Here is a 24,645-nt window from a genome sequence, read left to right as displayed (position 1 = left end):
CTGTCGCCAGGTGCAGGGTCAGAAACAGAAGGTAGGGCTATGTCCTGGCCTGGCTCAGATTTATCTGATAGGCAGCCTGGCCACTTTCCTAAGGGAAAGTCTAGGAGTCAGGATTAAATGGAAGGAGGAGGGTGGGGACCTGTACAGGTATCCTAATGAGGAGTGACTGCAGCACTGGCCATTGATCCCAGGGTGCGTTGGGCACAGGCAGGCGGGACCCCATGTACCTACTGGTGCTGAAGAATCACTTGGGCTGCTGTTGTACTGCAGCTGTCTGCACCTCTTGCAAAACTAGCCAGCTCAGGTACCAGACCCAGACACCTTCATCTCTCCACTTGCATTAGGAGTTAGGTACATATGTGATCACTTATGCACTGATCAAATATTTAATAATAGCAGTAACCATAGCTCATGCCTATTGGAATTAGGTAACCGTGCTTTAGAACAAACACAACTTAAGAAGTGCCTTTATCTGTACCCTCTGATGTTCTAGGGAGCCAGGCCATCCTCTGCACTGCCTTATGAGACCCAGGACAACTCTCAGCACTTCTGGGTAATGACCAGCCCGAGAGTCACTTTTGTTTGCAAATACAAGACCAGTTCAGTGTTTTTACATTCGACCCAGGGCCACACAACTGACTTTCACCCACCCATCTGAGAGTCTGCTCCTTGGTCTGGCCTTCACTGCAGAACGTCCTTTTTTATGTGCCGTTACATCCACGATGTGCATACTCTCCTTTAATCTTCAAAAGACCCATATTGAGGAAGAAACCAAAGAGACCACTGTTGCCCCATTTTTCAGATGAGAAAACTAAATAACAGAGAGATTGAAGAACTTGCCAGTAAGGACAGGTATCCAGCCAGGTGTGGTAGTCCTGGGATTTAAAAATCCAAAGGCTTATGATCACTATGGTGCGCTTCCTTTTTACATACCAGACCCTATCCAGACATCAGGAGAAGAAAGCCATCCCAGGGGGAAACCCCACGTGTCAACACCCAGAGGCACATGCTCAGAGCACACTGGGAGCCCTGGGTGTGACTGCAGTGCAGGAAGCCCGCGGGGTCGGTGCTACAGCCGGAGAAGGGACTCGGCCCATGTCTAAGTCGGGCTGAGAGCAGGGGAAGTCCATGGATGGAGCACTAAGCATTGCTGCTGGCTACAGCATGGGCAGTGGCTCTGCAGGGACTGACCCTGAGGCCAGGGAGAGAGTGGGCATCCAGGAGATGTGTAGGAGTGGGATGTTTTGCACTTGCCATCTTCAAAGGGCTTGAGGGAACAATGGGGAGGTCCTCAGATCACAAGTGCCGAGAGCTCTTAGCAGTTGCCAGCCAGGTTCCCCTGCCTCTGTACCAGGTCCCCACACCGACACTGCCAGTCCATGTACTGCTGCCAGAGACCTCAGTGCCAGGAGATAAAGGTGTCAGCTTGGGCCCTGCAGACATGCACTGAGAACACAAAACTCCTCCCTGCTCCTGCCTCTTCTTCCAGATACCAACTGATGGAAAGCTGAGTTCTCCTCACAGACGATGCCTAAGGTGTATAAAACCAGCACTCTTTAGACCAGCGGTTCTCAACCTGTAGGTTGCGACCCCGGCAGGGGTCGAACGACCAAAACACAGGGGTCGCCTAAAGCCATCGGAAATACATATTTTATTTAAAAATGTATTGTATAATAACTATGTATTTTCCGATGGCTTTAGGCGACCCCTGTGTTTAGGTCGTTCGACCCCCGCCGGGGTTGCGACCCACAGGTTGAGAACCACTGCTTTAGACACTCAGGACACAGGAAACAACCACATGGTAGCCAGAGGAGCTCCAGACTGTATTGCCAGCCACAGAGGACTGGAGAATTGGGCCTGACCTTACTGGATAAAGTGGAAATAAATGATTTATTTGCAAAACAGGCCTGAACTGGGTTCAACCTGGGCCTGGAGGTTGCTGTGGTCTCCCACTGAGACAGCCAGGGACTTGCCCTGATTCTGCTGAAATATCAATAACCTCCATGATTACTTAAACAAAGGTGGAGGATATATTGATCAAAACTAATGGCTTGTAGGCAGACAGAAGTGAAGTAGATTATTGATATGGAATTACATCGACTTCACCAGTCTGACATGCCTTGTGAACAGCCTCCTGATCTGAACGGGGGTGGACGCTACAAGCCTGGGGCCAGCTGCTCCCGGACGAGGTCCAATAAAGTCCAGAAGAGGGGCAAGGGGCTTCTAGAGGGCTCAACCTGCAGCCAGAGCAGTGCTGTTCCTTTTATGAAGCACTTGCAGAGTGTCATTCCTTTTATCCTCGCCAAGATCACCTACATGGATTCAGCCTTTCACATCTTCTTGAACTTGACAATTCTTCTTTTGTTAATTCATTCTGCAAGCATTTATTGAGAGGCTACATACTATATTCTAGGCCCTAGAATGCGCATGCGGCCCCCTGAGGCCATTTATCCAATCCCCCGCCACACTTCTGGAAGGGGCACCTCCTTCATTGGTGGTCAGTGAGAGGAGCACTGTATGTGGCGGCCCTCCAACGGTCTGAGGGACAGTGAACTGGTCCCCTGTGTAAAAAGTCTGGGGACCCCTGTAGGGGTTCAGGTGTGAGGAGGGAACCTTGCATGGCTGTAACAAGCACACAAATCAGTCCCGTGTAGAGAGGTGCATGTGCCACTGGAGGTGAGCGTGCAGCATTGTGGATGGAATCCAACACCTCTGCTTTGGGAATCTACTCGACAAGTTTTCCGACCGTCAGAAACAGCTGCACAGATGCTTCTAGAGTGAATCCGGGCCCATGGTTGGCGAGCACGGAGGTGCAGGTACAGAGGCACGGCACAGCATGGCCACGTGGGGACCAGTGATTGGTTTGGAAAGAGTGAAGTGTGTGGTGTGAGCGGGGGTGGAGCTAGAGACCTGGCTGCACACAGAGGACTTCTTGTCTTTTAACGTCATGCCCAAATCAGTGGCAACTCTAGCTGCTGCACCTGGCAAAGGGCACAGCCATGTCCAGAGAGATGTGACAGGAGAGACCCCACCGTGGGTGATGGTGGGAAGTTCAGCTGGTGGAGAGAGTTAGAGGAAGTGCATCAAGCTTCTCTCTCTAAGAGGAAGAGGTTTTTCATTCATCTTGAAGGGGCAGGGGTTAGTATACTGTTGTTTTAGGGCAGGGACCTGGATCCTTTGAGAGTCAGGGTTAAGATCCAGGAGCCAGATGTCCTGAGTCTGACCCCAAGCTCTCTCACCTGCAGTCTCCCTGTACCCCTAAGAGGCACACCTCTTGTCCACCTAACCATCCTTAGTATAGGGGAGGAAAAGCTCCCTTCCTGCTTAAGTTTTGAGCTTGAGGCCTGCAAATTAAATTTATAAAAGGCAGATTAACATAAGGAAAAACATACACATTTTACTGATAGTTTTTTGGGGGGACTTTACAGAAAAGAGGTGGAACCCCAAAAAGGCAATTAAAGCCAGATTTGGCAAATTGTGGGAAGGTGACTAGGAATCTATAGGCAGTGGTGGTTTGGCTATGTTTGTAATACAGACCCAACTCTGATTCTGACAGTAGGAGCCTCTCGGGCCTCTCCCTGGCACAGGAGTGGGGAGGTAGTCTGCACAGGGAAACGGATGCCCAGCTGGGAGGCAGGAAGAGGAAGGGAAGAGAGCTCCTCCTGTGTTTGCTGTCTCTCCATCATCTGCAGCTCAAAATAACATCCCAAGATGGCATGTTTTGGGGTGGCACAGCCTAGGCCCTCTAGTGGCTCACTGCGTTCTGTCATCAGCTGTGGCCCCGCCGGGCTCCAGCCTCCCGCTGAGCTCCGCACTGCTGCCTTCGGGCTCCTGGTGTCCCCTGAGATTTGTTGTGATGCAGTACCTTGTGTTTGGGTGTCCTTGTTCCCCCTTTTCCTTTGGTAGGACAGGCATAAACCCTTCCTCTCCATACCCCAGGGGCTAGCACAGGGCAGACACACGGGAGGCTTGGTAAACTCCACAATCAGTGAATGAACACTAGGTCCAGTCAAAGCTGGGGATGTGCCCTGTGCAGAAGCACAGGCCAAGACGTTTGGGTGACGGCACTCCCTTGTAGAAGACCAGCACCAGCTGAGCCAGGAGGAAGACCCAGGAAGAACCAATACAAATCACTCTTAAATAATCAATATGAAAAAAATGTCCAGACTTTCTAGACTCCCTTAGGACTATTTGAGAATTAGTACTTTTTACTTATGGGAGAGTAGGCTGTGCCCTTATTTGGGGTGTTTTTTTTTTCTTCCAGGTGCTGAAGTCAGACCCATTAGGAGGGCCTGATTGGTTACTTCTCAGATGGGGAAACCAGCCAAGAACAGATGAGCAAATAGAGCCCCAAAAGATGCTGAGCAACAAGTAAACACATAGAAAAGGTGGGGCGCTCGGGGGCTGTCAGGCAGTGACCCGCCCGAGGCTGGTGGGGCGCTCGGGGGCTGTCAGGCAGTGACCCGCCCGAGGCTGGTGGGGCGCTCGGGGGCTGTCAGGCAGTGACCCGCCCCAGGCTGGTGGGGCGCTCGGGGGCTGTCAGGCAGGGACCCGCCCCAGGCCGGTGGGGCGCTCGGGGGCTGTCAGGCAGGGACCCGCCCCAGGCCGGTGGGGCGCTCGGGGGCTGTCAGGCAGGGACCCGCCCCAGGCCGGTGGGGCGCTCGGGGGCTGTCAGGCAGGGACCCGCCCGAGGCCGGTGTCAGGCAGTGACCCGCCCCAGGCTGGTGGGGCGTTTGGGGGCTGTCAGGCAGGGACCCGCCCCAGGCTGGTGGGGCGCTCGGGGGCTGTCAGGCAGTGACCCGCCCCAGGCTGGTGGGGCGCTCGGGGACTGCCAGGCAGTGACCCGCCGGAGGCTGGTGTCAGGCAATGACCCGCCCCAGGCTGGTGGGGCGTTTGGGGGCTGTCAGGCAGTGACCCGCCCCAGGCTGGTGGGGCGCTCGGGGGCTGTCAGGCAGTGACCCGCCCCAGGCTGGTGGGGCGCTCGGGGGCTGTCAGGCAGGGACCCGCCCCAGGCCGGTGGGGCGCTCGGGGACTGTCAGGCAGTGACCCGCCCCAGGCTGGTGCAGTATTCCCAGAGTCAGATTAAGGTCGGCTGAGGTCCTGGGTGAAGAAGAAAACACTGGGCCCCTTAAAAAAAGAGACAAGGAATATAAAAATACATATTTTTAAATAAAAAATATTATGTACTGTTAATGTTAAAATTGTTCATATGAAACCAAATTTGGTGTCATTAGAAATAAGTGCTAAGTTGGGGTTTTGTGGGACCCTTCAGAAGTCGGGGCCCAGGCCACGCACCCAGTGCACCCGCCATTAAGTCCACCTGAGTATTCCCAAGACAGCACAGGAACCAGACTCAGCTCCTGCTTTTAGCTGCAGATTGCATTAACTTGATGAAACCATTTTGTCCAGCCCATCAAGTGTACTCCTTCCATTACCTCGCCTCTCCTCCCAATCACTCTTTCATCCTCAATACTTACCCTTTAAATCAATTCAGCTCTGCATCTTGCTGCTTCCCGCCCCAGCTCTAAATCCTGCTGACGTGTATGAATCCATTGTTTTCAGGCCCCATGCAGCCGCTCTGTGTGCTCTGGGGCCGCACTCACAGAGCTGCGAATGGGAGGCGGCCCAGAGGGCCAGGCAGGGCCCCAGTCCCCGGCGCTGCTCAAGGCTGGCACTGCCACAGCCAATTCAAAAGGCCCTTAAAATAAGCGGGTGCGTCATTTGGTCTTCTCTGAAGTAGACCCTAAGATGAGGACTTTCACGTGGTCACTTCTTAAAGAGGTGCCCACAGGGGACCCCAAGGAGGGTCTGGGGAGCAGAACAGGAGATGAGAACCAAGTGAGGGCCCAAAGCCTAGCAAAGGGAGGGCTCAGCCTGAGCTCCCGGGGAACTCGGAGGTATGACCTCTGCCTTTTCACCCCTCAGGGTGGTTTCCAACCAGAAAGCAGGCTGCCCAGGCTCTCAGGCTCCCACACCCAGGAGCCTTTGGCCAAGGCGAGGGATGTAAGTTCTGGGCACTTTCAGTTCTCCCAGCACCTGCTTAAAATGGGCTCCAGTAGTCCAAGGTCTGTCTTCCAAACACAGGGCTGTGCTGGCAAGCCACCCTGGGGAGATCTGTTCCAGGTAAAGGGAGCAGGCGGTGATGAGCATGAAAACAGGAAGAAAGAAAACCAGGGAGTCAGGACAGAGCTCCAACAGGGTCCTCTGGGTCAGGAATCCGTGACGAGCTCTTAGCAGCTACCAGGTCCTCTGGTCGCGCTGCTAGTGAGTGGATGACTGCACACCCTCACTGAACCCTCCTCGTTCAGGATGGACTGGAACAAATCTGGGCCCACCACAGGGCCCACCTACAGAGAGGGACCCCTGACCTGGTCCCCCAGAAGGGCCACCATGGGCCTGGCCACACTTCCACAAAGTGTCAGCTGTTCATCCTGGAAGCTCCAAGCAGGCGGAGGCCAGGCCTCTCTGGTTTGCGTTTGCGGCTGTTGTGGGACACAGCCTAGTGTGGTGCTAGTCGGAGATTATGATTCATAACATGTTTCAAACTTGTGATGTTTTAATTGCCATTTTAGATTTCCTAAGGGACTCAACTTCATTCCATTTAAAGTTTTTGTTTTGATTTGCATAAGCAACAGTGAACTCCTTCCTTGTGTAAAACGCTGCACGCCACCTTCGTCCACCATGACAAATGTCGCCCCACAGCAGGGAAGCATGTACCTTCCACCTAGGTACACATCTCACCGACAGTGCAGGGTGCTGTCTTTCTTGGATGTTGTGTTTTTCTTCCCTGTTTATACAGTTTGATGTTTTGTGTATTGTTTTGAAACTTGCTTTCCACTACTCTCATAGAATTTAAGTAACTGTTAATGCAGGAAAGGGGAGATGGGAGTGTTGGGGTGACATCTTCAATAGGATGGTCAAGAAAGACCTCGCTGAGAACATGGCATTCAGTAAAGAATGAAGGGGCTGAGAGGAAGCTCAGCAGAGACGGGACAGTAGGTGCAGACCCAGTGGCGAGCTCATGGCCTGTTTGAGGGGCTGCAGGGGCCAGTGTAGCCAGGAATGGAGAAGCACAAGGAGGTCCAAGAGGTTATGCATCCTCGTCCTGTAGACCTTGTAAGATGTAGTAATGGCTGGACTTCTACACAGAGCAAGAAGGGGAGTCCTGCAGGGTGTCATAGGAAGCAGCATGATCTAACAACGCTCATCCTGAAGAATGTTCTCTGGCTGTCCCACTAAGAGACTATACAAAGATATCAGCACCGAGGTTGGGGAAGAGGCTGCAGCAGTAATTCAGGGGAGAAATTATGGTGCAGCATAATGAGGGTGCTCCTTTCTCTGACAAATAGGGGAGTAGATATCAGGCTGGGAAAAGACTAGGAGTTAAGCTTTGAACATGTGGCATTGAAGGTGTTCTGGTAGACAGTATAATGGACAGATTATCTCTGGTTCAGAATCAAGCCTTCTGCACATCCATGGTGCTTAAATCTATGAGACAGGAGGTGATCCCTGAGACAGAGTGTGGACATAAATGGGGTCCAAGGATTGTCCCTGGATACTAGACCCCGAGAGGTGGGGAAGATGAGAACACTGAGAGTGGTGACCAGGGAAGGAGGGGACAGGGAGGCGAGTGGTCTTGGAAGCCATGGGTAGAAATGGTGCTGGAGGAGAGAAGGATCAACTCGGTCAAGTGCTACAAGGGGTCAAGGAATGAGAGGACTGACGCGACCCTCAGATTAGACAGTATGAGGATTATTGGTGACCTTGATCAGAGCAATTTGAGTGGGACAGGTAGGGAAAGCCCACCTGGGTGCATCAGAGATGATGAAAAGTTCTGGAGGTGGACGGTGGTGATGGTAACATAGCAATGTGAATGTACTGAATGCCACTGAACTACACACTTTGAAATGGTTAAGATGGTAAATGTCACCTTTGGTATACCTGTATTTTACTACTAAAGAAAAAGAACAGGAGAAGAATTGGAGAAAGAGAGTGAAGACAATTCTGTGGTGTTTGTTAAAAGGAGGAGTTACTGTAACCATGTTAGTATATATATATTCCTCTCGTTCTTTTTAACTTCTGCAAAGCATCCTACAATGTGAATATAACACAGGTTATTTAACTATTTTTCTATTATTGGAGATTTGAGTTTTTCCAATTTTTAGGGATCACACAGGAGCTCTGAGGATATCCTTGTGCATAACTACCCATGCCCTTGTGTTTCTTTCTGTAGGAAAGAGGCAAGAATCAGAATTGCTGGGTTGTACAATAGAATAGGCATGTTTTTAATTTTAATAAATACAGCTCCATGCCCTCTCCAGGTGGCTCAGTTGGTTGGAGTGTTGTCCCAATGCACCAGAGTTGCAGGTTCAATCCCCAGTTGGGACACATGCAGGGGACAACCAATGAGTGCATGGCTGAGGGGAACAACCGTTTTCTATTTCTCTCTTTCTCTCTCCATCTCTCTATCTCTAAAATCAATTAATTAAAAAAATTAATAAATACAGCTCAATTGCCCTCTACATAGTAGCTTATAATTATAAACTTACCAATACATAATATCACTCTACTTTTTTAAATATGCTGTATTGTACTGGCTATAGTGGGCATTTCCCTGATTACTGCTGAAGTTCAGCATCTCTGCACATCATATTGGCCATCTGTGCTTCCTCTTCTGTTCACTTCTGTAACTTCTTAACTCAGAAATGAAAGATCTCCATTTCCTGGTTAGGAAAACATCATGAATTGGTGCCTCTTCTGCTGGCCTGGCACCTCGTGTTCCCTTGTCAATGCCTTGGTGCCACACAGCCCTTGTCCTTCCCTAATAATGGATGAACCTTTGGATATGGTTTTGTTTTCTCCACCTTGGGTTCTGACCCCTGGATTTGAGTTGGCTTGTGTTTTCATTGAGAGCAGCTCTTGGGCAGACAAAAAAGCAAGCCACCATCTTGCCCACACGTGAGACGTCTGTTTAAGCTGTCTTTTCTCCTCCCTCCCTGGCACCACAGGCCTGAAGCACTTAGAGGCCATGCAGACTCAGTTCAGGGAAGGAAGTATAGCATCCTTAGTGATCAGGACTGAGGGGCTGGAAACCCGCCTCCATCGCATAACACTAGTGGTGGTGACCTGGAGTAGGCTGCTTCCCCCTCCTCTCAGTCAGAGCACCTAGAAAATTATGTTTATTCTAAGGGATAAATGGAATTACATCAGCTGCCTGGCCCCAACTCCCAACGCTGGCTTTCGCAGGCATGTGTGCACATCCGTCCTGTCCACTGCCCACTCACCTTACCCTTAGCCTGCCCATGCCTTGAGTGTCTTCTTTTTCCCCACAAAAGGCCAGCTTTTCTGGGAAGGCAGTGCCATGCTAATGCAATGATAGATGTGTCTCCAACACCCATTGGCTGAGAAAGCTAACAGCCCCATGTTCTCTCTCATCAGGCCGCACACATGGCTGAGAACGATCACCGCAGGGCACCCAGAGGGTTTCCGGCACCCTATCACAGACACAGCTCAAAAGGGGCAGCAACAAAGAGTGGTGGGGGTGGAGTGGGTGGAGGATGGTCAAAGTCAAGGCCAAATACAAAGAAAACAGTGGGGGGTTGAGGTTGTTGGTGCAGGCAGGCTCTCTAATATCCAGCAGGTAGAGTCTCATGCGCCAGATGACCCAGAGCACGGGGAAGGCCTCATCACTGCTACAGGTCCCCATTCACATCCATCCAGAATGGCGTCCTGCTGTCCCAGGCTACTCCCTTCACCACTGGAGCCCAGGTTACACATCTGTCAGCTCGCAGACAACTCAGACCCCTCCCTGGCTCATCAGTGCACCTGCTCCCCACCCCTGATCTCTCCTCCTTTGCAGGGACCAGTCCAGGGAGAGTTCCACACACTCTGGCTGCACATACACTTTCTTCCTTTCCCTGCAGGTGGTTCTCCACCCTTTCTCTACCTGGCACACTTTCCCTCTTTTTACACACCACTCTCTCTGGGTCTTCTAAGTGCTCTGTCCCTGGCAGTTCTCCTGTCCCTCTGCAGCTTCTCCCAGAGTTGGTCAGAAGTTGCTTTGCTTATTTCCATCCCCTGGCTTTAGTCCTCACTCTAGAGGCCTCCTGGGAGATCTCGTGGGTGTGTGGCAGGCTCATGAAGGGGTTAAATGCACAGGCCCTATAGAAGGGTGAATTCAGATTTGAAAACAGACTGTGCCATTTGCTAGCAGTGCGGTGGCCTTGGACAGTTTCGTTAACTCTCCAAACCTCCACTAGCACATCTGTGACACTGAAGTAATTACCCTTGCAAGGATTAAATGAAATAACTCATGTAGGGTACTCAGTCTAGTTTATAGCACATAGTGTCCAAGCCCTTGGTGAATAGTAACTCCAGTTACTATTATTACTATCATTCAGCAAACCCTTATGGAGGCTTTTAACATGCCAGGCACTGATCTGTAGCCACCTCGCTCCTGAGCCCAGTTCTCTCTCCCAACTCCAGAGTCCACATCTGACTTCCCCCTGAACATACGCTCTTCAATGCCAGAGACACTACAAAACTCCAGCACGAGCAAGTTTGGCTCCTCATTGCCCTGCACTGTCTGGCTCCTCCTCCCTGACCACTGTCCTGACCCCGATTCATTCCCTACCTACCCCACTTACCGTTAATCACCAGCCCCCTCTTCTTAAATGTCTCTCAGAGTGGTCCTTGCTCTCTATCCTCCCAGAGGGGCACCCCACCCTCAACCCTCTGCCTTCTGCCTCCCGCTCCCTGGCTTGGTCCCATCAGTTTCCCAAAAACCTGGCTTGTGTGTATCCAGGTCCCCAAAGCTCCTGGATGTGTGCAAGCCCTGGGCTCAGGGTCTCCCTCTTCAGAACTGATGGCTTGGGCCAACACCTCAGATTCCAAACATATGGTCACTCCAAACAGGTGTGCACCACACACACAGATGGACACACTTATGGACATGGATACTTACAAACTTGCAGACACACACTCAGGCATGCATGCCTACACACACACATAACATACATATACACACACTCATGCACACAGAATTTCCTGGAGGATGTTGGGTCCCCTGGCTCTCCATGGTCCTTGATCTTGGGACAAGGTTGATACACACACCATACAGACCACTCTATCCTAGGACAGATTGTTGTTTATACTGTTTTAAGCGTGAAATTGAAGTAAAAAGGGACTACTTTCAGTGGAGTGACTCTGAGAGGGCCACACGGAGGTGGTAAAACTGGACCCATCCCTTCAATGGAAAGTAGGATGGCCCAGTGAGGATGAGCAAAGGGGCAGTATAGTGGGATCTTGTCAGGTAGGACTGGAACCCAGGATGGTGATTATCAGAACCACCCTGGCTGCTTCCCCCCCAAGTTCTGATCCAGCAGATCTGGTGAACAGTATTCCTAAGGCCACCAGACAGTGTAATAGACAGCTTGCTCGGGCAGTCAGGAGCTGGGCAGCTGGCGGGTTATGGGGCTGAGCTGGGTGGCGCTGTCCCACGGTAGGGTCCTGACTGTCAGGCTGGGAGTGGAATCTCTGTGCACAGTTGGCAAATACCATAACTATGTTTGAGAAAAGAAGTAAAATGATTAGATCCATGTTTAGAAAGATTTTTTTGGCACCTGTTTATCTCTTTTGGAGGCTTCTGCAGAGGGCAGGAGGGAAGAGGAAGGAGCCTAGTCATGGACAGTAAGGATTAACTAATTCAGGAGAGGAGAAAGGAAGATTAAATAAGAGTGTCGAACGAATCTTTAGAACTTGGAAACTAATTCACTGCAGGGTCTGAAGGAGAAAGATTTGTCCAAACAGCTCCTCATTGTCAGGAATGGTCAGCTGTGAGCCCTAGGTGAGCGGTGGGAGCACATTTGGGAACGAGGTGCAGGAGTTGAATTTGGACATGGGCTTATGATCCTCAACCGTCCAATGTGGAGATGGTTTGACATGTGAGCCTGAAGTTCTAGAGAAAGGTCTGGGCAGAGACAAAGATGTGGAACCCTAATGGAATGGCGGGCAACTGAGACATCCCTGAGCCACAGCAGGACTTCTGTCGAGAACAGGACAGGGAGCCCAGAACAGGCTAGGCAGGCTGTCGGAAACCAGGCAGACATGCAGGCACTGGAGGAAGGAAACGCTTCGAGAAGAAGGCAAGAACCTGTATCTCAGCACCAAGGAGTTTCAGAAGCTGACAACCAAAACCCACCTGTTGGATTGGAACAGAGCCATTTCAGAAAAGAAATCTGCCAGATGCAAGGAGTTGACAGAGACTGGGGGGGGGTGAGGAAGGAGAGGCTGGGAGGATGGGCCACTATCTCAGGAGATGCTTGTTGGGGAGGGGAGGGGGACCACGTCAACCCAGCATACGTGCTGATTTGAAGCAGGAGACAGCAAATGCCGGGCTCCTTCCTTTATCTGGAATCAGAGCCCCACCTCCCTCGAGGCAGACCCAAAGTCTGCTCATCCTTCAAGGCTCAGCCTGGGTGTCCCTCTTCCAGGGTTCCACAAGTGGTGACTGCAGAAAGGTTTGAGCTGACATCAAAGTGTCCACTGCCTTTGCCTGGCAGGTGGTCTGTGGTGCCCTCATCTCTGAGGGGTATTCTCGGTGGCTGGTTCCCCCTGCAGACTGGGAGCTCCAGGGAACAGAGACAGCTCAAGACTTCTGTAGCTTTGGAAGGCGTGAGTGAGCGAGCGAGCGAGTGACTGTACTTGGGAGCAGGAGAGCCACAACTCTGCAGTCCCCTCAGTCCCCCTCGTCCCTGGTGAGGAACCTATCCTGGACCTGCTCCAGAAACAGCTCTGGAGCCTTAGACTGTTAGAGCAGTTGGACTTGAAACCTTGGCTTAAATATTTTGAGAACTGAATCAGTTGATTCAGGAAATGCTGAGGACAGGAACAGTGGTTATTAATAAATCAAGATACTCAATGGAGTGTATAAATAATATCTGTATAATTGATCAGCTGGGGAAAAACCTGGGCTGGGCTGGCAACCTAAGTAACATCTGCTGGAAGTACTTCCCTGGTAAGGTAGGGGCAGCAGCAGAAGGGCCCCACCACAGGAGCCCGGATGGCGGAGTGGCACAAGAATGCTGCCATCTGATACAGACACAGGCTGCCACTCTGGCCTGAAGGCCGGTCCTGCCTACTTACCCGAGAGACCCCTTGCCTGCTCCCTTTGCCAAAAATGTCACCCTTTCATCATCTTGCCATGTTGTGGGAACTGAGGATCGGTCAGGGATTGAGTGGGAGAGGGATGGAAGAAAGGTCCACGTTAGTGGGACAGCGTGGGCAGATGGTAGGCAGATAGAGGGAACTGCAGTCACTAGTGTAACAGAAAGAGCTTAAAAACACACACGCACAGGAATGACAGGTACAATGCAATAATGGATGCAGGGACTGTCTGTTCCTATCAGAAATGAGAGTCCGTGGTTGAAGAATTACAAAGTGATTACATCAGGGCTCAGATGTGTTCCTCCAAATTTCAGGATGGCCCCTTTGAGTGACCCCTGCAGCAACATCCTTGATACTGGCCAGAAAGAGGAAAGGAGCTTCCTGTGAGATAAAGGAAAGAGAGTGGGGGAAAGGTGTAGGAAAGGTTGGGAGTGGCAAGAACTCAGTTGTAACTATGAAGGACAGTACCAACCCTAGAAGACTGCTAGTCAGTGGTGTCATCTGGGAAGAGGAAGCCGTCAGGGTAGACAGGCTCTGAAGTAAGAGAGATGGCCCCTCTGCCCTGCCAGGGGCCTTCAACAAGTCTCCAAAGAGGGCTGAGGCAGAACTCACCCTTCCAGGATGGTCCCTTGGAAGCAGCAAGGTGGCTTAGGGGAACTAGGCAAGGGTACTCAAGTGTGATGCTTCCAGGGGGGGATGCCATTCAGAAAGCAGGGAGGGGCTTCGGATAGGGCCACTGTCCTTGGAGCCTGAGTAACAAGAACCCTGCTAGAATAGAAGCTCCAGCAGGACCCAGATTTTTATGGGTTTTTAAATAATTTAAAATATTTTTCAGTTACAGTTGATATACAATATTATATGATATTACAATTCAGTGATTAGACATTTGTATAACTTAAGAAGTGATATCCAGTCCTAGCCAGTTAGCTCAGTGGTAGAGTGTCAGCCAGCGTGTGGAAGTCCTGGGTTCAATTCCCAGTCAGGGCACACAGGAGAGGCGTCCATCTGCTTCTCCACCCCTCCGCTTCCCCCCACCTTCTCTTTCATCCCCTCCTTCAGCAATGGCTCGAATGAGTGAATTGGCCCTGGGCACTGAGGATGGCTCCATGGCCTCCCCTCAGGCCCTAAAATAACTCGGTTGCCAAGCAACAAAGCAGCATCCCCAGATGGGCAGAGCATCAGCCCCAGACAAGTTGCCAGGTGGATCCAAGTCAGGGCACATGTGGAAGGGTGTCTCTCTGCCTCCCTGCCTCTCACTTGATTAAAAAAAAAAGAAGTAACTCCCTTAATAAGTCTAATACCCATCTGACATCATACATAGTTACAGTAATACCTCGGTTTTTGTTGACTTTAGTTATTGTCAGTTTTGGTTTTTGTCGATTTTTTCCATGAAATATTTGTCTCAGATTTTGTCAGTGTGCCCATCTGACCTCGCTGCTAATTTTGCAAAAATAAAAGGTGACCCATACATTCTCCTGCTCATTGTGGCACTGTTTCTTGTTGTGTGAGCATCACCCCACATGTCTAACTGAACAATTCCATTGCTTTCCAGTGTTTTTGTGCTTTTTTTATTGATTGCGAGGTGCTAATACTATGATTACATGGAAGTGATTACTGCGTATACAATATTCGGTGTAATGTGTTTATTTTGTGTTTTTCAGTTTCAAAATATACATAATGCACATAAGATAAATCACATGTGCTCAAATCTCATTGCCCCTGTTAAGTGTATCCCTTGCTGATAACTTAACCCTTTCCTTTTAGTTCTATCATGGGACCAAAGAAAGTTTCATTTATTTATTTATTTATTTATTTTGTATTTTTTCTGAAGTTGAGAAGCAGGGAGACAGAGAGACAGACTCCTGCATGCACCCGACCGGGATCCACCTGGCATGCCCACCAGGGGGCGATGCTCTGCCCATCTTGGGGCATTGCTCAATTGCAACCAGAGCCATTCTAGTGCCTGAAGCAGAGGCCATGGAGCCATCCTCAGCGCCTGGGCCAACTTTGCTCCAATGGAGCCTTGGCTGTGAGAGGGGAAGAGAGACAGAGAGGAAGGAGAGAGGGAGGGGTGGACAAGCAGATGGGTGCTTCTCCTGTGTGCCCTGGCCGAGAATCGAACCCAGGACATTCACATTCTGGACAGACGCTGTATTGATTAGCCAACTGGCCAGGGCTTCATTTTTTCTTTACATTAGTCTTTTATATTCATTTTATATTAATTTCTTATTGTTTTTAGTATTAAACACTATATTTATTCTCTATAAAATGTGTTTTTGCCTGACCAGGCAGTGGTGCAGTGGATAGAGCATCAGACTAGGATACAGAGGACCCAGGTTTGAGACCCCGAGGTCACCAGCTGGAGCGTGGGCTCATCTGGTTTGAGCAAGGCTCACCAGCTTGAACCCAAGGTTGCTGGCTTGAGCAAGGGGTCACTTGCTCTGTTGTAGCCCCCTGGTCAAGGCACATGTGAGAAAGCAATCAATGAACAACTAAGGAGCCGCAACAAAGAATTGATATTTCTCATCTCTCTGCCTTCCTGTCTGTCCCTATCTGTCCCTCTCTCTGTCTCTGCCACAAAAAAAAAAAAAAAAATTGTTTTTGGTATGTATTTTGGAGTGTCTGGAACAAATTAATTGGATTTACATTGATTCATATGGAAATAATTGACTCAGTTTTTGTCGGTTTAGATTTCACTGATTATTTTCAGAGGATTATAGACAAAAACTGAGTCATCACTGTATTATAGTATTATTGACTATATTCCCTGTGCTGTACTTTATAACCCCATGATTGTTTTATAACCAGTCATTTGTACTTCTTAATCCCTTCACCTTTTTCACTCGTCGCTGCAACCATCAATTTGTGCTCAGTATCTATGAGTCGCTTTGTTTCTTGTTAATTTTGTTCTTTAGGTTCCACATAGTGAAATTATATGGTAGTTGTCTTTTTCTATCTGACTTATTTCTCTTAGTATGATACCCTTTAGGTCCATCATGCTGTTTCAAATAAGATCTCATTCTTTTTTGTGTGTGTGACAGAGACAGAGAGAGACAGAGAGAGGGACAGATAGGGACAGACAAACCAGAAGGGAGAGAGATGAGAAGCATCAGTTCTGTTGTGGCACCTTAGTTTCTCATTGATTGATTTCTCATATGTGCTGCAGGGGGCTACAGCAGACTGAGTGACCCCTTACTCAAACCAGTGACCTTGGGCTCAAGCTGGTGACCTCAGGGTTTTAAACCTGGGTCCTCCAAGTCCCAGTCTAGTGCTCTATCTACTGTGCCACCACCTGGTCAGGTGGAAGGTCTCATTCTTTTTCATGGCTGAGTAATATTCCATTATGTACATCACATCTTCTTTATCCGTTTGTCTATTGATGGACACTGGATTGCTTTCATACATTGGCTAATGTAAATCACCTGGAATGAACATAGGCCATGGGAGGAGAGCACAGCTTTTACTCACCCTGCTATCTTGACCAGAAGTCTTATGTTTCTTATTTCACTGTTTTATCCCTAGCACCTAGAACAGAGACAGGCATATAGTAGGTACTCAATAAATAGTTGCTGAGTGAGTTAATGAATGAACCATTAAACATATGGAAGGATGGCTTTGTAGATCCATGGGTGGCTGTGTGGACCAATGGAGAGATGCATGGGAAGGTACCTGGATGGAAGAAGAAACCTGGGAGATGGAGAACCTAGGATCTCAGGGACATAGCAGATAATAACCAGACAGGCAAGCTGTGCACCTACCTCAGGGGGGTAACCTTGAGATATTACTGCTGAGGTGCTCCAGCCTATGTTCCTTTGAACCCAAGGGGGCCAAGCATGACCATGCCCTGGTGCCCTAAGCTCCCATGTCTTGGTCACAGGGTAGCTGGGATGTCAGGATAGGGAAAGGACCAACCAAAGGCATGCATCCTCCCCACTCACTTTGTGTGTTCCTGGTTTCTAGCCCGCTCCAAGAGCCTGGTGATGGGTGAGCAGAGCCGGAGCCCAAGGCCACTGCCCTGCCCTCAAGGGCTGGGCCCGGTGCTGAAGGCGGGCTGGCTGAAGAAGCAAAGGAGCATCATGAAGAACTGGCAGCAGCGCTGGTTTGTGCTGTGTGGGGACCAGCTCCTCTACTACAAGGACAAGGATGAGACCAAGCCCCAGGTGAGAAGCACATGTTCTGTGTCCGCAGACATCACGGAGCAGGGGGCTCCAGGGAAGGGTTAGCCATGCCCAAAAGAGGGGTAGGCAGAGAGACCCTCCTGTCAGGACCTCCACTCAAGTACCCAAGCCACTGACTTCACTCAGAGTGACACTGCACCAAACCTCCAAAGTGACTTTTTTTTTTTTAATTCAGTGAAAGGCAGGGAGGCAGAAAGACAGACTTCCACATACACCCTGACTGGAATCCACCCAGCAAGCCCACTAGGGGGCAATGCTTTGCCCATCTGGGGCATTGCTCCATCACTCAGCAACTGAGCTCTTCTTAACACCTGAGACAGAGGCCATGGAGCCATCCTCAGCACCTAGGCAAGCGTGGCCAACAGTTTTTGCCCCCGGGCCAGATTAGAAAGAAAACTTTTTTCATGGGCCAGATGAAATATTAAAATTAAAAAAATGTTAAATACAAAAATGATTCATTTAAGTAAACAAAATTTTATTATGTAATTTGCTTATGAATAAATGTGAGTGAAAAAATTTTAATATACAATATTATTTTAATAAAAATATATTTTAATAAAAATATAATTACAGTGGTACCTTGAGATATAAATTTAATTCATTCTATAACCGAGCTTGTCAGTCAACTTGTATATCAAACTGCCGACACTAGACCCATGTGCCAATGTGCCAACTAGCGGCAGCTTCCTGAATCACCACTTGTATCTTGGAATTTCACTCAGATCTCGAACAAAACTACGAACTGAGTAGCAGCTCATATCTTAAAAAAAAAAAAAAAAATTTATATGTTGGTCTGTTCATATATTAAGGTAGCACTGTACATACTGTATAAATATCCAAACTGTATCGCAATCAATCAAAACAATATTTAATTAATACAATGAGCTTGAAGGGGTTATATCTCAAATAAAACAATTATTTTGTTTTATAAACAGCCTGGACATGTTTTCAGTTATCAACTGCAGCTATTGTCTATGCTACAATGCCACTTGATTCAGCACATTTGACCACAAAAATAACAAATTGTTTGACCTTGGGTGCGCACTGGCAAACTCTGTCTAAAAGAATGTGGGTTTCACATCGCCACTAAATGTCAAACAGTTCATATCGAGTACAGATGAATATAAAAGTTGTAAATCTTTATAATGAAATTTTTAAAAAACAATAAAGTATCATGAATCCATTCAACCAATTATTGGAAGTTAACCCTAGATTAGTCACACGCGGAATTCTTTTCCACGTATCACTATCTTCTTAAATATTTCGATTTCCTGGGTATATACCCCAAAACCTCAGAAACATTGATACGTAAAGACACATGTAGCCCCATGTTCATTGCAGCATTGTTCACAGTGGCTAAGACATGGAAACAACCAAAAAGCCCTTCAACAGAAGACTGGATAAAGAAGATGTGACACATATACACTATGGAATACTACTTAGCCATAAGAAATGATGGCATCAGATCATTTACAGCAAAATGGTGGGATCTTGATGACATTATATGGAGTGAAATAAGTAAATCAGAAAAAAACAAGAACTACATCATTCCATACGTAGGTGGGACATAAAAGTGAAATTAAGAGACATGGACAAGAGTGTGGTGGTTACCAGGGGTGGGGGGAGGGAGGACGCAGGAGGGAGGGAGGGAGAGAGTTAGGGGGAGGGGGAAGGGCACAGAGAACTAGATAGAGGGTGATGGAGGACAATTTGACTCTGGGCAAGGGGTATGCAACATAATTTAATGACAAGATAACCTAGACATGTTTTCTTTGAATATATGTACCCTGATTTATTAATGTCATCCTATTAACATTAATAAAAATTTAAAAAAAATATTTCGATTTCCAATAATCAATCAAAGATGCTTCCGCTTCTGAGTAGCTGAGATTTTAAAGTAGCGGAGAATATTAAAAATTTAATCGCAGGCTGCATAAACTCATTATGCGGACCGGATTCGGCCCGTGGGCCGTATGTTGGCCAAGCCTGACCTAGGGCCAACTTGCTCCAATTGAGCCATGGCTGCAGGAGAGGCAGAGAGAGAGAGATAGAGACAGACAGAGTGAGAGGGGGAGGGGTAGAGAAGCAGATGGTCACTTCTCCTTTGTGCCCTGATTGGGAATCAAACCCAGGACATCCACACGCCGGGCCGACGCTCTACCACTGAGCCGACGGGCCAGAGCTCCAAAGTGACCTTTATTCTCAGCCCCCACATACCCAGTGTCCCAGCCTAGTTTACTGAAACATATCCACAGTAAAGGATATGTTTTCTTATGACGTTGATAATGAGCGTCTATGCACCATTTGAGAAAACAAGTTTTCAGTATTCTTTTCAGCCTTTCCGTGATCCCCAGAAGACACAATTGTACACATTCTGTTACTTTCACTGTCCAGAAAAATGGGTCCCCAGACAAATCTAACCCTCCCCCCGCCGAAATCTAGGTCCTTGCAAAACCCTCTTTTCGGATGCGTTGGCCTGTCAGTGGCTGCTTCATCTGTTCCTCACCAGCACTGTAAGGGTCACTTCAGGTGCTTCACATGTCTGCCTTTCCACCCAAATGACACTTAGTTCTCTCATTTAGAGCAATTCATCACCTCACCCCTCTGTGGTGTGGTCTGGTAATAATGAAGTGCTGCCATCCAAGGCAGCTGGGCTCACAGGGCTCAGGCGATCTTGTCCTTGTTATGGGGCTCAGAGAGTGCAAGTACATCTGAAAGAGACCCTTATTTCTGTTGGGAAAAACAGGAAAGGAAATGCAAAGTACTTGTCCCAAAGGCTGTTCCTCATCACTGCTCCAAGTAGGAAAGCAAAGAGAGAGCCTCTCTCTGGGGTGAGGAGTCACAGAGCCTTGGTGGGTGGGAACCCATGTGCATCTCAACAGTACCCCAGCGTGGCACTGGCGTCTGGGGACAGAGGGATGCTCGGTGATGGGCACAGTGGGAGGAGGCGCCTGGGCACGGCACAGGATCCCAGCTACATCACAGTGAGAAAATGCCTCCTTCACCCCTCTTTTAATTCTTCTGAGCATTGATAGGAATTGAGGAAGTCTCAGTGTTGGGGATAGCATGTCTTTGATACTTTCCCAACACTTGGGGACCTCTCTTGAAAAAAACTGGGGGTGAGGGGAAAGTGGGACTCAACTCAGAGTCTCCAGTGGCAGCAATCACTGCCTGCAAATTAATCACTTTCTCCTCACTGTGTTATTCTATAGTTAACTTCTCTTTGTGGGAAGTAATGCTGGTTTCCATTCATGAGAGTGATATTACGTTTTTCTTTCTAAAATACATTTGGTTAAAAATAAAGCGTGTTGTTCATCAATTTGAATGTACTTAATGCCACAGAACTATTGATATATATACACTTAAAAATGGTTAAAATGGTAGATGATATATTATGTGTATTTTGTCACAATAAAAAACAAGTGAGGCTGCGAAGGAAAACTTTTGTGTAAATAACAGTAGAGATGAGAGGTGGCTATGACACAATCAGGAAGGCAGATCTAAACGGAACTTTAGGAGCCGTGATCTTGTATAGCCTCCCTGGCTCTATGAGAAATGCAAACAAGACCCAGGAGGTCAAGTGGAACAAACAGAACCTCAGCGTCAGAGAGATCTGAATTTGTAATACTTGGGACAAGTCACTTAATTTTTATTTTACTTTTGGTTTTATTATTTATTGCTGGTATTGACATCCCCACTCACTAGCCGGGACACAGGAAGAACCCGTGGGCCCACCCCAGTATTCCTTCCCTTAGCCCCCACCCCTGTGGCAGCCCTGTTGCACAGGTCCCCAATCTCAAGGAGACTGTTAGTCAGATTTGACTCATTGAGCTTGTACAGTAGGATCTCAAACGTGCATGCCTATTGGCAAAATAGCCCACAAATTTCCATTTAATTGCATAAACCACATGTGATGAATTCTCAATATCTACTTCCTGGAAAAATGTGGCCTACTCACTGTTTACAGTGACAGGATTACCGAGGCGGTGAGCAGCCTACTGACAGATGGTCTATCGTCTGTCTAGAAGAGGTAATTGTCCAGAGAAGGGATGTCCAGATAACCCTTGATGCTGCCCAGAGCATGTTAACACACCATAAGCCTCCCTCTCAAGTGCACACTCTTGTTCTTTCTCCAGAGCCCTTTGTCTTCCCCTCTCCCTCTCACTAGCAGGAGGGTCAGCTGAGAACACAGAGCATAGGAGGAAGAGGAAGGGGCTTCCCCAAGCTCAGAGGGAAAAACTAGGCAAAGGTGCTTTAATACAGAACCTGAAAGGAGGAATTTGTCTATCCTTGAGAGTTTCCAACAGATAGACTTATACTGTCAATAATAAAGGATTCCACATTTGTGCATCTTTGCAGTTGTAGCTTCAGCTTGAAATGTTTCTTGGACTATGAAAACGCCTGCCACCCCTTCTGTTAATCAGCTTGGTCCATTTTCACTGTGTGAGGACTCACAAAGGGAGTCTAGTTATTCCCATTCTTGACTTGGAGGTTTCTTGGCTTTGAATAGGAATGGAAAGTATAATTTCCAAAACATAAGGTAGAAAAAATGTTGCAAACTGAATGTAACCAGTTCAAAAAATGAGCAGAAAATGAAAGGGTGTGGGGGATAAAAACAGAGAAAGGTAAATAGAAAATGAAAAGTAAATAAATTAGGTAGCAAGGAAAAAGTACAAACATTTCAGTTGTCATAGTAAGTGTGAATATGTCAGATTCATCTGCCTCTTAAAAGGTGGAAAAGTGAGTGTATGGCCAGTATCCACAGCCACCATCACAGCTGCCTGGCCCATGCAGGTTCGCATTGGATTCGGACAGATGGTAATGGAACAACGGAGCCAAGAACTGGTGGGCCATCATCTTTAATCCTAGCTTGTACCCGGCAGGCAAGTAAAACACACACTGGGCTCCAAAACCCACTCATTCAGTGCTCACAAAGCTACTGACTTATCTGAGTTTCCTAGAATCAAAGGTTTCTAGCTCACCAGACTTATTCACCTGTTCCCCATCTCCTTCCTTCTCTCTGCACAAACTGACTTTTCCTCCAGCACTCCGCCATCTTGGCTGCTTCTCCTGGCCTCCTCCACATGGCCTTTCTCTGCTCTGCTCTTTAATGCTAATCTCAGGAACCAAGAGAGCAAGCTCCCAGTCTGCCCCCATTTTATAGTGCAGAAATCAAAACCTTTAATCCAATATACAAAATAGGGAAGTCTCTAATACAAAGTCACTTATCTGAGGCATGATAGGATTGCACCACCCCACATCAAAAAGGGTGGGAAGGCTATAAGAATCCTGCCTGCTTACCGCCTGTTCCCCCACATCCAATGCAAACTACAAGCGAGCATGCATATATATATATATATATATATATATATATATATATATATATATATCATTATTTACAAACTTATTTGACCAACAGCAATTTAAAACTGCCTTTGAAAAGGAGAGAGTTATAAACAAAAAGGTTTAATATCAAAACAATGGGAAAAAGATAAGCCAGAAATTTGAACAAAAAAGAAAGTAAATTTAGCAACATCAGAATCAAATTTAAGTAGAGTTTAAAGTGATAAGGACAAAATGGAACAAAGAAATATTTTGAAATAAGATACATAACCACCTACCAAGAAAATAGAGCAGCTGTGAATGTTCATGATTTATGCACAAAGGATATAAACAAAGAAAACCAACACTCATTGCTCTCCATCTTCTTCAAAAAATAATTCTCCAAAAAATGGAATTGTGGAGACACATTCACTGACTATGGTGCAAAAGAAAGAGGACAGAGATTAGGAACACAATGGTAGCGAGTGAGGGTGTGTGTGCAGGAGTGAGGAAGAAATCTATACAAGTGGAAGTCAAGCACACAATCTATACTTCTAAACGCATAAGCAAAAATCAAAACTTAAATTCAGACTTCTAGTTACCAGTGATGGGCTTAGAAACCCCACACCACAGTGAGGAGGAGGGTAGGCGTGTTTGACGGTAACCACACCCAGATAGAAAGGACAGGAGGGAAGGCGGGAGCAGCAGCAGCTGTAAAAAACAGCTGGGCAGAGGCAGCTGGTTTAGCAGACCTGGCAGAGCTCAAAGCTAAGCCAGTATTTGGGAGAGAGTGCAAAATCTGTCTGGTCTGCAAAAAGCATTCCCACCAAAGACTCAGCAATTGCCTCAGGCACTTTGGGCAAAAAAAGAAAGAAAAAAACAATTGATTAGATCCCAACTGTCCTCAGTAACCTAATGCAAAAGTGTGACTGCCCTCCCCCAGGGGCATAACCCGGGAGTTTATTCTCTGGGAATACTGAGAGAGAGGGGGCCCTTCAGAGTGAGGACCCGGACCCAGCTATTGGTAGAAGGTCCATACTGAGAACAGCTGGTTAGATGAAAGTTGCTGTGCTAACCAGTTAGTTAGCCCTCCCAGTCTTACCCCACAGTTGGCCCCAGGCCTCAGCAGTCTGGAACAACCTGCAGAAGAAATGAAGGCTTTTCACAGGAGAATCTGAGACCCAAGAAGAAAACAAAATGCGGACAGCCAGGGTCCCCCAAGGAACAAGGCCTACCATGTTCCCGGCCTCTGCCCATACAGCCTCCAGTTGTTGCTTAGAGAACTACTCCTCAGAAGGGCTTCAGGTACTGACATTTAAGGAGAGAACCTCGTAGGGATGGAAAAAAGAGGCAGGTCGGAGGCAACTGAAACTATGCGGGAAGAAAACAGTTACATAAAACTATCTTTACCTGTGAAATTAGTTCACCAGGGTCACCCCCAATAAATGCAATTTTAAAAAAACTGTCTTTAACATCTCCACAGAGAGACTATAAAAATGGACAGAGAACAAATGAGCTCCCAGAATTCAGAAATTAGATATCAGAAACCAAAACTCAAAGGAATGGCCTGACTTGCAGTGGCGCAATGGATAAGACACCACTTGGAATGCTGAGGTCGCCAGTTCGAAACCCTGGACTTGCCCTGTCAAGACTCATACAAGAAGCAACTACTTCTGTGAGTTGATGCTTCCTGTTCCATATGCCCCCCCCCCAACCCCTGCTCTCTCTTCTTTCTCTAAAAATCCATAAATAAAATCTTGGAAAAGAAAATTCAAAGGATTGGATGAACAACTTGACACAGTCTCCCGGAAAGAAGAGAATAACAGAGAGGGGGAGAGGAGAGACAGACAACCCAGTGTCTGGACAGAAGGAGCTCTAGGAAAACAGCAGCCCCAGGCTGGAGAAAGAGATCTGTGGAGAAATTCCCAGTGAAACTCAATTTTCCAGGACGGAATAAACACTGAGTACTGATAGAACCAAA

At 47.9% G+C, this 24,645-nt stretch overlaps 1 protein-coding gene across 3 annotated transcripts in view; it reads left to right on the top strand.

Annotated features, from left to right (window-relative positions):
* The window catches only part of ARHGAP22 (Rho GTPase activating protein 22), a 206,553-nt gene that overhangs the window by 50,045 nt on the left and 131,863 nt on the right, over positions 1-24,645 (top strand). For all 3 annotated transcript variants that reach the window (XM_066243429.1, XM_066243427.1, XM_066243428.1), the window contains exon 2: positions 17,125-17,324. In XM_066243429.1, coding sequence (XP_066099526.1) covers positions 17,125-17,324 — 200 coding nt within the window. The remainder of the gene's footprint in view (positions 1-17,124; positions 17,325-24,645) is intronic.

The sequence above is a fragment of the Saccopteryx bilineata genome, chromosome 9, assembly GCF_036850765.1.
Source record: "Saccopteryx bilineata isolate mSacBil1 chromosome 9, mSacBil1_pri_phased_curated, whole genome shotgun sequence".
In the NCBI taxonomy this organism is placed as follows: domain Eukaryota; kingdom Metazoa; phylum Chordata; class Mammalia; order Chiroptera; family Emballonuridae; genus Saccopteryx; species Saccopteryx bilineata.
This window is presented reverse-complemented; position numbering and strand designations above follow the sequence as displayed.